The sequence below is a fragment of the Coffea eugenioides genome, chromosome 5 (genome assembly GCF_003713205.1).
Source record: "Coffea eugenioides isolate CCC68of chromosome 5, Ceug_1.0, whole genome shotgun sequence".
Classification (NCBI taxonomy): Eukaryota; Viridiplantae; Streptophyta; class Magnoliopsida; order Gentianales; family Rubiaceae; genus Coffea; species Coffea eugenioides.
Genome location: NC_040039.1, coordinates 40585714 through 40598604, shown reverse-complemented (window position 1 = coordinate 40598604; position 12891 = coordinate 40585714). Strand labels below are relative to the sequence as shown.

Sequence of the window (12891 nt, the reverse complement as noted above, 5' to 3'; positions counted from 1 at the left end):
ATGCATATATTGCAAGGGAAGGAGACACGTACTTCAATGAATCAATAATTTGTTGATTAGATATTTCTTTTTGTCAAAGAGTCATATTTGTCATCTATTTGGAAAGTGTATTTTGTTTCATTTTTTACACATATGAGACCATTACTTTTTTTTTTTTTCAATTGAAAGATTTGCAATCAAAACCTTCTATTTATAATTTCTCTTACTTTATCACCCAACCTAAACCTCCCCTACTCACATTTCTCCCCAAATTAAAATGTTTACTTGGCAAATCGATTCAATTGAACAATGAGAGACCAAAGTAGGAATCGTGTACATTTTGAGTGCACATTCTATAATTTTAAGCTTTAATTGTGTTTTGGATCCAATAATAGCTTGAATTTTAATGACATTTTTTCTTTTTGACATGACATGTACAATTAGTTTTGCTTTAATGGTGTTTTGTAATAACGCCTTGAATTTCAATGACATTTTTTCTTTGGAACAAGTTACGTGCTGCCATGCACAGTTAGTTATGTTTTCTATAGGACTGAGGGAGTAGTTATTAGATTAAAATTTGAATGGAAGAAATCTTAAATACTGTGCACAAAGATTTCGGGCCTTTTTCTATTTGTTTTAAATGTCTACGATACAGCGGCAACTGCTCGCCATTACAGGCAGAAAAGCTTAAAAAAGTACGAATTAGATCCTGAAATAAAGCCAAATCGATCGTGTCGGTGCTTCTATGAATCTACGTACTATAGATAGCTTTTGTCTGGCTCGAGAAAAAGTTCGAGGCTGTTTCTTAACTAAATTTAGGATCTTTTTGTGTGGGTAGAAAATAAAGAGAAATCAAACGATGGTGTTAACGCCTGAATTTTAATTCCACAATGAAATACAGAAATAAAATCATGCGGATGTGGAACTGCTAGGATTTGTCAGGGATAGAACCAAGGCAATGTTGACCAAACAAGATGATTTTTTTTTTTTTTTTTTTTGTAAAAGAAAATTTGGATTGTTTCGATTTCAATCATTACCATTGGTATGTTTTTCAAAAATATAAGCTATTTATAAAGTTATTTACAAATTATCATTAATACAATTCTAATATCCATTATGAGATTTAGACATACAACCTTTATAAAAGAAATAATTTATTCTTATCAAATGAGCCAACATCAATTTATACAATCAAGAAGAGCGAATAAGCCCATGCGCCACAAGTGAATCTTGACTCTTGAACAGGGACAAGGATTATAATAAGTAGCGCCGGCTGTCCATTGCCCCTAGCGCTATTCTCTGAGAAAATTAATTTCTAAGGTTATAAAGCCTGAAAATTTCTAATGTTGACCCATTTTTGCTCCCCTTAAACTTATGAAATTATATTTTGCCATCTATAGTGCTCCCTAGATGATTAAAAATACACAATTATCATGCATCTGCATCCACTTACGGTCAAATTTCAATATCAATCCAAGAATAATTTTTTTTTGACATTTCTAAACTCTTGACTGCTAAATTTAAGTACAATTTAGACTTGAAGCCTATTCAACAAAGACCAAAGATAATGTATGCTTAACAGAAATGTTCTTTGGTCTTAATTCCACAATAAATAAATTCCATGTTTTTTTTTCCGAAACAGAAAGAACACACACGCAGTTAAATTAGACAAACGCAGGAGTTAATCGAGAAATCGGCCCGAAAACAATCTAAGAGAGATCCACAAAGAATCACTATTCAGCCAATTGGTAACTGAACAAATAAATTCCATGTGTTGTGTCGGGAATTGACCCTAACTTAAAGCATTCGCTTTGCCAGCCACTGCGTATGAGTGACTGAATTTCGAGGCTCAAAAGTTTTTTATTAACTGGTCCCGCACTCATGCATGATACGATGTTAATTGAGATTAAGTAAGGTCCTGTTTAATAATTTAATTCAGTATTTAAATTTAATAAATTTAGATTTTAATATATTCAAATGTGTTTGATATATAAAATAGAACATCTGAATTAATTAATTGATACTAAATTTCACAACAAAACTTGCTACAAAAATAAATAATAGTTTATTTATCTATCACTTATTATGATATATAGTCAAATATATCATATTTTGTACTTAATAATAACGAATTTAGATTTCAATTTTCAAATTTCAAATTTAAAATTCAATTTTATCAAATGCACCTTAAATGATCTTGAGATTCTTGGTTCAACTTTTAAGTCCTCTCATTTCCCCTTCTCTTCGCAAGGTTCAAACCTATTTTGTACCAAAATAAGTACTAGTTCCTATCACCTGTCGACATGAGGAAAGATTTGACGGGAAGAAATATGAAGTAATCATGATTGTGTTGTTACCCACAAATGTTGCCCAATGGGCTGTTCAATTGGGCTGTTTCACCAGATAACACGTCAAATTAATTGGTGGGCTTGGAAAAAATCGTATAGATACTACTACTACAAATGATGGTCAATGGGCTTGTGAATTTGGACTACTTGGTTTTGGACTTATTTTGTGGACTAGAAATTTAGAATGAGTCGTGAAGCCCTTTCTTTAAGATGATTTTGACGGCACCGCTTGCACGGAACAAGGGAGAAAACCAAAAGGTAAAAACGATCGAGGCCCTTCAAATTTCAGCACATTTTATGTTCCATTACAATTTCTTTCATTAGTAAAACCTAAAAGGTATTGCCACGACATTTGAAGGGAGGATTAGGATTGAGACAATCAACCCCACTAAAAAATCTAACTTGGCCAAACTTAATTGGCAGTTGATGAAAGACACACATTGCCCTTGGGTTCAAATTCTTTCAGATCTCTACGTACATAGAAACCAACCTTTGAAGGAATTCCCTTTTAGCTTCATCAAGTCCAAAGGTTCCATAAACCTCAGAAATATCATAGTCAGAAACAACATTTTCAACCAAGGGTTGGGTTAGAACATAGGTGATGGTAAATCGATTAAGGTTTGGTCTAAAAAATGGTTCTCAGCCAACACCCTCAGATCCTTAATTGAAGGACCACTACTACCAGAGGAAGATCGGTTACTGTTAGCTGATTTCTTTGACAGTAATGGTAATTGGAACTTCAATAAAATTTCCTTTTAACTTCCCCTCTCCATCCTAGATTTGATAAAAGCCATTCCTAGACCCTACCACTCTAAACAAACAGACAACCTCACATGGAGGATTTCTCCAGATGGGGAATTTCATCTCAAATCAGCTGATGAGATAGCTTGTAGGCTATATGTCAAGGCCCAAGAAAATAATCAAACACCCCACCCTCTAAACCAATCTTTTGCTTCGATTTGGACTACTCACACGTCTCATCAAACCAAACTTTTCCTCTGGTTAACTTCACAAGACAGACTTGCTACAAGACATCTCCTTCACAACAGAAACATCATTCCTGACAATATCTGTCCTTTCTGCCCAGGACAAGTAGAGGATACTAATCATGTCTTGCGTAAATGTGTCCACACCCAATTTGTTTGGATGGAACTCAATCTTATCTATTACCTATCTACTATACACATTCCTTTTCATATCTGGCTTAGAGAAGGATGTAAAATTTCCACACCCTCTCCTTACTACAATATTCCTTGGGGCACTCTCTTTTCCTTTACTTGCTGGACCATTTGGAAATCTAGGAATAAGAAGATTTTTGAGCCCAACACACCACAACCTCCACCAATCAAAACCAGCATTAAGTTGGCTATTGAATTCTACTCCCTTGGACCAAGTTCTAACCATCCCCCTCGCAGAAAATCCCAAATTCTTATCAGATGGATTCTCCCAATCCTTCATTGGTTCAAGCTTAACACAGACGGATCAGCTTTAGGAAATCCAGGTCCTGCTGGATCTGGAGGTTTAATCAGAGACGCCTCTGGAGGCTGGATTAAAGGATACTACAAAAATTTAGGCTTTTCAACCAACATGCTGGCGGAGTGTTGGGGTATCCCGGATGGACTAGAACTAGCCCTTTCCTTAAATATTTCTCAACTAGAAGTTGAAGTTGACTGCAAAACTATTGTTACTTTGTTAAAATCTGCTACCAATCCTAATCATCATTTGAACTCTATCATTTTGGACCGCAGATTCCTCCTTTCGCAGCTGCGACATGTTAAGATATCCCACATACATCGGGAGGCGAACAGATGCGCAGACACACTCGCAAGAATGGGAGGATTACAATCCAACTTTGTAACTTTTGCTAATTGTCCTCAAGAACTTGCTTTTGTCTATGATGAGGACTTGAAAGGGATCTGTTTTCCCTGCACTATCTCTTTTGCACTGTAATAGATAGGGCGAAACTCTATTTTATTAATGTTTAATCCCTATTTCTACCAAAAAAAAATAAAGTTGTTAGACCTATAATCTCGATATTTGCAACAAGCACGCTCTCATCTTAAATTGTTAATTTTTTTTGTTCAATACATGCAAATTATTTAGTAAGTGGTTTTTACACAAAAATCACGTGTTTTGCAATTTAGTAACTTTAATTTTGGATACTTTGATACTTATGCATTTCGGTATCTTTCATTATCTGTCGATGGGCATTAGCTCCACCACATTAATTTCGTTTGGTCACATAGCCGAATAATAGTAGGACCTTAATTTTGCTGATCGAAGGGCGGTCGAGAAAGGATTAAATCCAGGATCAATTGTGGTGGAGTCTTAGCATTTGAAATGAGATTAATAGTTGTCTAATTGGATTCTAATTCTCAATTGTGCTTGCCAAGATTATTATTTCATAGTAGATAACGATTAATGGTCTCAATCTGATGATGTTTGCAATGCATGGTTGAGCACTATTTTGACCAATTGATTTACATCAAGGATATGGTAAAATAATGGATTCTACAAGATAATGCATGAACCAGTTCCTAACTTAGTTTCGCTAGCTCATCCCACAAGGGCCACAACCTAACTACACTAATAGGTGCCTCGGATGATGTTGGACCAAGAAGTATTGATAAATTGGCTAGACTAAATAATTGTAGACTTTGAATGATGGACTTTTATACCTTAAATTATTGTATTATGATTTTGTTGAATTATCACAGCTTAGTTAATGTTCTAAGATATGATTTGCAAAGGATGTAATCATAAATGGGGATTAGGCCCTAAATTGGATTTACTTCGTCTATCTAGGAAAGCATAGTGTGAAAATTTACTTCACTTTTTTTGTCTTTTTTTTTTTTGGTTATGAATTTTTGGAAGGGAAGGAATGGAAAGAAAGAAATAGGGATGATATAGAATTCGTGAGGATACAATTTTCGTTTGAAATCATAATAAGAAGAACAATGACCCTTCTCCACATGCTGAACTTGCACATGATCATGCAAAATTAAGCAAGCCTCTGACATTTGAAGCTGGCTAGAAATAGTGCCATAGAAACTTTTGGAATATATCTTTAGCCTACCAAAGCAATTCTAGAGAGGGTTCTTGCTGACATTCTAACAAAAATAGTTCTAGCATTAAAATTTGAACCGTGAGAATAGCTCCTTTAAAGTTTTATTCATAAATGTTAAGTCAATATTCCTTTAAAGCTATTTTAACAAATCGAATAGCTTCTTACATGATGAAAGCAATAATTACAGTAATAGACATTTTTTTTTTTTTTAACAAAAACCATAATCCATTAAGCTACGATAAGAACGAATCAACGTATTTCAACTACAACCAACTGTTTGTTTGTTATAGTTTATAAAATTGTGTTTTATGTGTTGGCAGTACATATGCCATCACAACAATCTGTAAAGTTAATCTTCTTATACCAGGTGCATTTGGTTTTGCCGTAATATCTGCACAAAGACTAAGGTTCTAACTTCCGCCCCCAGCCGTTACTCAAATCTACATATAATAATCACATCATTTGACTCATACATGTTGCCATGTTTCTACTAAGTGCTCCTCACGTATTCCATCAGAGCTTGCAGATCCCTTCAAATGGGAATGTATATATAGTCATAAACAACAAAAGATATATACTACAAGCCAATTTTTGCATACATAATTCTCAATTTTCTCCAAAATTCAGCAATCTAAGATATTAGGATTGAGGTCTTAGAATTGAGCAAACATGAAATTGTGCTTCTATTTTGTTTTTGCCCTGTGTTTACTTGCTCATGTATTCATAGTAGTCTCAGCTAACCCTTTGATGCTACCAACTTTAAAAGCTACCAAATTACACAAGACTAAACCACGGAAAATCCCAAAAGTCATATCTCCTGCAGATATCTTGTCCACCACTTACTATATTAAGTCTTGTCCAAACCTTGAGGGCATCATCCAGCAAAAGGTGAATGATTGGATCAAGAAGGATTACACGATTGCAGCAAGCATCATCCGCTTACATTTCCACGACTGTGCTATTCGGGTACTTTCACTAATCTTATTTTTCCTCTTCTCATCAACGTTAATCATGTTTACTTGCTGGAGAAATGTGTATGTCACTCTGAGATTTCAAGTAAGATGATTTACTTTTCTTGATTAAAATTCTCCGAATAATATCTATATTTTTTTTGAGATTTATTTACTTCATACAAAAAACTTTGTTTTATGTACGTACCTTAAACACCTTAAATACATGGATTTACATGTATAATACCATTGTGCGTTAAATGAAAATGACAACTTGGTTATTGTCTATATTTTCCTCGACCTCACTTTTAATAGTAGATTAACGACACATTATTTTAAACTTTTCTTTACCAAAAGAAGAATGACATTTCTCATACTACCATCTCTACGGAAATTTAGATATGACTTAAAGTAGTAAATTCTAGTTTGTTATAGGCATGTCTATTTCGCCCTATAAATATAACAACATAGGTAAAAAAAAATCTTTCAGAGAGTATTAATTTTTCTTTATTAGAAAATACTACTTTTAGGCTTTTAGCGCTCAATCTTTTGAAAACATTGCATTCTTTAATCTTCTTAAGTGCAAACTTTTCTTCTCAAAGAGCCAATTTTCTGCATCTGATTATGATCACCAATGTGGCCTCAAAGATATATAGAGTTAACCGTCATACTACTTTGCATTGCAGGGATGTGATGCTTCAATCTTGCTGAACCATGCAGGGAGTGAAAGAGCAGCCCAGGCAAGCAAGACACTAAGAGGATTCGAATTAATCAACGAGATCAAAGCCGAAGTTGAGAGGAGGTGCCCAAGAACCGTCTCCTGTGCAGACATTCTCACAGCAGCAGCAAGAGATGCAACAGTCATTGCAGGAGGTCCTTTCTGGGAAGTGCCATTTGGTCGAAAAGATGGTCGAATTTCGCTGGCAAAAGAGGCAAACATGGTTCCGAATGGGCATGAAAATGTTACCACCCTAATTGATTTCTTCCAAAAAAGAGGCCTAAATATTGTTGATTTAGTCACTCTTTCGGGATCACACACTATTGGAAGAAGCACCTGCTTTTCGATCCAGCAAAGGCTCGATAACTTCAGAGGAACTGGGAAGCCTGATTCCTCAATGGATGTTGGATATCTGAATTTCTTGAAGAAACAATGTAGTCGTGACACGAACTTTGTCAATCTTGATGCGACAACTCCAAGAACTTTTGATGAAGTTTACTACAAAAATGTGCAAACAAAGAAGGGATTATTACAAACTGATCAGCTACTTTACTCGGATGCAAGAACTGCACCTCTTGTGGCGGCATTGGCATCTCAACCGCAACTCTTCATTAGCCAATTTGCAGTCTCCATGGTGAATCTTGGGAATGTCCAAGTTCTTACGGGTACTAAGAATGGTGAAATAAGGCATAATTGCAACTATGTCAATCCTTGATTAGATGAAGCAATGGGTATAATCTGCATTCGTGGTTTTCTTTCGTCTGATTTTACGCCTTTGTCTCAAACTTGAATTAGTTTATTTTTATCAACGGTATTTGATGTTGCCCAAATTGCTTTTTTATTCATTTACCTAATGTAATAGTTCCATCTTGGACCTTTCACCTTTTAACTTGGTCAATACAATCTCTTCTGCGCTTAAACTTGACTGATTGGCGCACTAATTGTTTATCATCGTTTTTAAGGGAAGATCTTAATTAGTCCAAATGGGTGCTTGTGAATTCTACGGCTCGTACTTATCTATATTCTGTATATGGATGGATTGATCTACACATAGTTATAAAACCCAGTCCTGTCCGATGGTCAAACCGATCAACTCGGTAAATCGGCCATAGAACTGAGTTGAGTTGCTAATTAAACCACTTAGATAACAAATTTTTTGACTAGTCAATGATCGGACAATTCAATCGATGAATCAGAAAAAAATTGTCGATTGAATCATTGGTTGAACCATTAATTTAAAAATTTTACTATTTTTATAATTTAAAATATATTATTATATTATATAATATAACTATTGCACAACTCAATTCGCGGTTAAACTGATGATCCAATAACTCGATCACCTCTTCGAATTGAGTTTCGGTTCGAGTTTAATAATTATCATCTACAAGTAGACCATTTCATTGTCAAGTAGACTATATGCTCATTTGATTGCTTGTTCGATCATGCAAGTAATTAGATAATTATCTCTGTATCATCAAACCAGTTTTATCTGTAGAATGTTGAATGAATACAATAAGAAGTTTTTATATGCTGAAAAAATGTTTAAAAAAAAAATCTGCTGTTGTATCCATCCTGTTTCAGCATGCAGAATTCACGTGGTTAATAAATGCCGAGAATGCGCATACATCTAACTAATAGACACGTCAGGATGTTGCTTCTAAACATTATTCTCCTAATTTTGGACGTAAATGAACGGCAAGATAGAGATGGCTATAGCATCCACGTTGATTAATTCGTTTGTTTCCAAGTTATTATTGAAAATTGACTAATGGATTTATGATTACACTTTAGAAATTTATTTGGCTACTTTAGTCGCCACAAAATTGACGGACTACAATTTATAATAACCATTTCATGATTATATAGGGCCATGAAACTTAGATTGAAAATGTTATTAAAAAAATTGGTAAATTGCCTTTGCCCCCCTCCCCCTTTGATTTGGTGCTTTTACACATAAACCTCCTTATCGTTTAAAAACCTATACATAACTTGTTAGAATTTGGATTAAAGTGTAACCGTTAGTTTTCTGTTAAAACTAGAGATCAATAGTAGAAAGTCAAACTCAATCTAATAAATTGATAAACTCACCCTTTCACTACTTTTCTTTTTCTTTTCTTTCTCTCTCTCTCTTTTTTTTTTGGGAAGAGAAGAGAGATGATTTTGAAAATCTATTCTTTGGCCTACAAAATTTTAATTTTTTCCAAATACAAAAGTTATGGAAGGGAAATAAATAAATAAATAAGAAACAAAATAGATGGAAGGGAAACATAAAACAAATAAATAAGAAACAAAAATACCAGATCTTTTTTGTCTATAAATATCATTATAGGTTTTTAGCCAAATCTTTAATGGTATTTCTAGTTCTTATTTAGCTATTTCTTGTTTTAATTTGTTTTTTAGGGAAAAAAAGAAGTAATAAAAAGATAAATTTGCTAATTTATTAGTTTGACTTTGAGTTTTTTACTATTGACCGTTAGTTTTAATAGAAAAATTAATGGTGATACTTTAACCCAAATTATGAGGAAGTTATATATAATTTTTTAAATCATAAGGGGTTATATGATAAAGCACCAAACTATAAAGGGATAAAAGGTAATTTATTCTTAGAAAAATAAGCATTACAAACAGCCATTGCACGTTTCAAGTAAAGACAGACCCGTACCAATCATCCTATGGCTGAAGCCATATTCGATTTTCACTTTGCTTCATCGAACAAGTAGTGTTCCATACGAAAGAAATATCTTCCAAAGAAATCATTATCTTGAACAAAATCAAAACGTTGTTGCTGCTATGAATAGAAAGCCACCAAAAAGAGGCTAGACCACAATGTAATTCCACCTCTCTTTAGGCCACTACTGTTCACTTTGCTTTATCCAGCAAGTGTTTCACAAACTTATTCATGGATGAAACAGCAGAAAATAGCCACTCAATTGCTATACCTCTCCTGGATGGAGCGAATGAATCCAATGAATTGAAGCCTGAAGGACATCTTTCCACTTTAGGCTGTACATCCTTTTGGAAAACATGCTTCCATGGAGTCAATTCTTTATCAGGTGTTGGGATACTCTCAGTCCCATATGCACTATCATCAGGTGGATGGTTAAGCTTATTCCTTCTCCTCATCATTGCATGCTCAACCCTCTACACTGGCTTCTTGATTCAAAGATGTATGGATTTGGAAACCACCATAAGGACTTTTCCTGATATGGGGCAACGGGCATTTGGGGCAAAAGGAAGAACACTTGTATCAATCATAATGAATGCTGAACTTTATTTGGTGGCTACTGGTTTCTTGATTATTGAAGGAGATAATTTGTCAAACTTATTTCCAGACGTTGGGTTTGCAATAGGTGGTTTTAATATTGGTGCAAGACAAAGTTTTGTTATCATGGTTGGACTTATAATTCTTCCCACGGTTTGGTTGAATAATATGAACATTCTTTCATATGTATCAGCTAGTGGAGTTGTGGCTTCAGTTGTACTTCTTTGCTCAATTTTGTGGACTGGTGCATTTGATGGGATTGGATTTCATGAAAAGGGAAGGTTGGTAGGTTGGAGTGGAATCCCAACAGCCGCTAGTCTTTATGCCTTTTGCTATTGCTCTCATCCTGTTTTTCCAACCTTGTATACTTCCATGAGAAATCGGAGACAATTCCCAAAGGTACTGATGAATTCTCTTGATTGATACTCTCACCTCATTTCAATTGCTCTTTTTGAATATTTAAAAGAGTAATACTGTGATACTTTTTGATTTTTGATATATGCAACACAAAGAAAAGGAAGTGATATTTGCACTCCAGAATTAGCCTCTTGCACCTCTTAGAAGCATATTATTTAGCGAGTGAAATTGAAATGCAAGGGACTAAAATGGGAGTGCGAATATCAATTTCAAAAAAAGGTTAAAAAGCTTTTTTAAAGAAAATTCTGAAAGAAACTTTCGAATAATTTTAAGTTGATGACATTCTGCTGTTAATTTTTTTTTTTACTCCAAACTTCTATTGATTCGAGTATTCACTAGAACTGAATATGGACTGTTTCAACTCTAAAAACAAATGGTTACACTTGAGTAACAGGTGCAGTTTTTTAGAAGTTAAGAACTCAAGTTTATCCAAGTCTAGTACTTTGTATAAATAAGTGGCATTAGGGGAGGGTTTGGTTGGACGGTAAAGTGGGAGGGATTGTAAGTAAGAGGTTATTGGCTCAAAACCTCTCACCTAAGAAAAAAAGAAGGTGTAAGTGGCATTATTCCTTAAACTCATTTTATTCTCTAAATATTTTCCTTGAACCTGATTTTTTTTTTCTTTTTTACAGGTTTTGCTTCTTTGCTTTTTCTTCTGCACCCTTACCTATGCATTAATGGCAATTTTGGGGTACCTAATGTTTGGTTCAAAAGTTCATTCTCAAATAACCTTAGACCTTCCAACCAATAAAATTAGCTCAAAAGTAGCCATATACACCACACTTGTCAATCCCATAGCCAAATATGCATTGATGGTTACACCAATTGTGGATGCTATTGAAAATAGACTCCTCTCTGGTCACAAGAAAAGATCAGACAGCCTACTCATCAGAACCTGCCTCGTCTTCAGCACTGTCATTATCGCTGTGGCCATTCCATTTTTTGGACAGCTAATGTCACTCGTGGGAGCATTTCTGAGCATTACAGCTTCTGTCATACTACCATCCTTGTGCTTCCTGAAGATTTCTGGCACCCACCAGAGATTTAATTTGGAGTTATTGATCATAACTGGAATTGTTTTGATGGGTACAGCAATTATGATTACTGGAACTTACACATCTTTGTTGGAGTTAATAATCAACTTTGCAATGTAAATTTGCATTGACACAAAATATTCTACTGTTGTTTAGTACTGCTTTGCTAAGCGAAACATCAACACCAGATTCCAAAACGAATGGCATGATTTTTAGGATTTTATAAAGCGGAGTATGCTTTTCTTTATCTTTCTCATTTAATTCTCTTAGTCGTTATCGTATATTAAATCTTTTTTTCGTACGTAATTTCGACCGGGGTACCATCAATTTGCCAATTCGCAATATTGGGCCTCTGACAATTTGCCCAGGAAATGTGTCTGTAAACAATTTAGTATGTGAAGTTCTATGGCAATACTATGTTGGCCCAATTATTTAGCAGTTTCATGATAATTAGTTACGAGGAGACAACTGTCTGCTTTCTTTGGGCTCAGAATTGGGCCATGGCCACAACGGCTTGAACCAGTATGTTGTCAGACGTCTATCGTGTTCAAGTTCCTCTGTACCTAAGTCCTCAAACCGGTAATTCATGACAGGGGTGTGAATTCTTGATCTTCCTTTTCAGTCTCAACGTGCAAAGATTTTTCATGTAAAATAACTGAATTGCAAACTTTTTAGCTACAATTTCTACTCTTCATTTTGTATGACAAAACATATGCCATTTTTCTAGAATGTAGAATGGAAAATCCATCAAAGGAAACTTTCTGCAGATTATGAACTTTCTAATGAATTTCATAGACTTCAGAAATCAATAGTCAAAGACATAGTGTATACACAACCTTTCAATACTTTCATAATTAGTTGGTATGGTTGGCATGAATGTGATATGGTATCTATTAATAAAATGGATGGTTAATATGGTTAGCAATAATAATATGTGATATGGTATTTAATACTTTAATAATTGAATTAATCTTTCAGACATTGATAATGTGTACACTGTCAGCATTGAATGGATGATAACTATACAAAAATTAAATTTGAAAATCAACTTTTGCATATATGTTATAGATTTAACAGTGATAGTGAATACACTCTCAATATATGTAAGATTTG

At 34.4% G+C, this 12891-nt stretch overlaps 2 protein-coding genes across 2 annotated transcripts; both read left to right on the top strand.

Annotated features, from left to right (window-relative positions):
- The first annotated feature begins 6063 nt into the window (after positions 1 to 6063).
- Positions 6064 to 7777, top strand: LOC113771652 (peroxidase 7-like). Its single transcript, XM_027316223.1, has 2 exons — positions 6064 to 6360; positions 7031 to 7777. The coding sequence occupies exons 1-2, from the start codon at positions 6064 to 6066 to the stop codon at positions 7775 to 7777; spliced, it is 1044 nt and encodes a 347-aa protein (XP_027172024.1).
- A 2014-nt stretch (positions 7778 to 9791) lies between these two features.
- On the top strand, positions 9792 to 12039 carry LOC113770856 (amino acid transporter AVT1J-like). The gene is made up of 2 exons (XM_027315464.1): positions 9792 to 10726; positions 11377 to 12039. Exons 1-2 carry the CDS (start codon positions 9965 to 9967, stop codon positions 11896 to 11898), a joined length of 1284 nt encoding a protein of 427 aa, XP_027171265.1. The 5' UTR covers positions 9792 to 9964; the 3' UTR covers positions 11899 to 12039.
- The last annotated feature ends 852 nt before the right edge of the window (positions 12040 to 12891 follow it).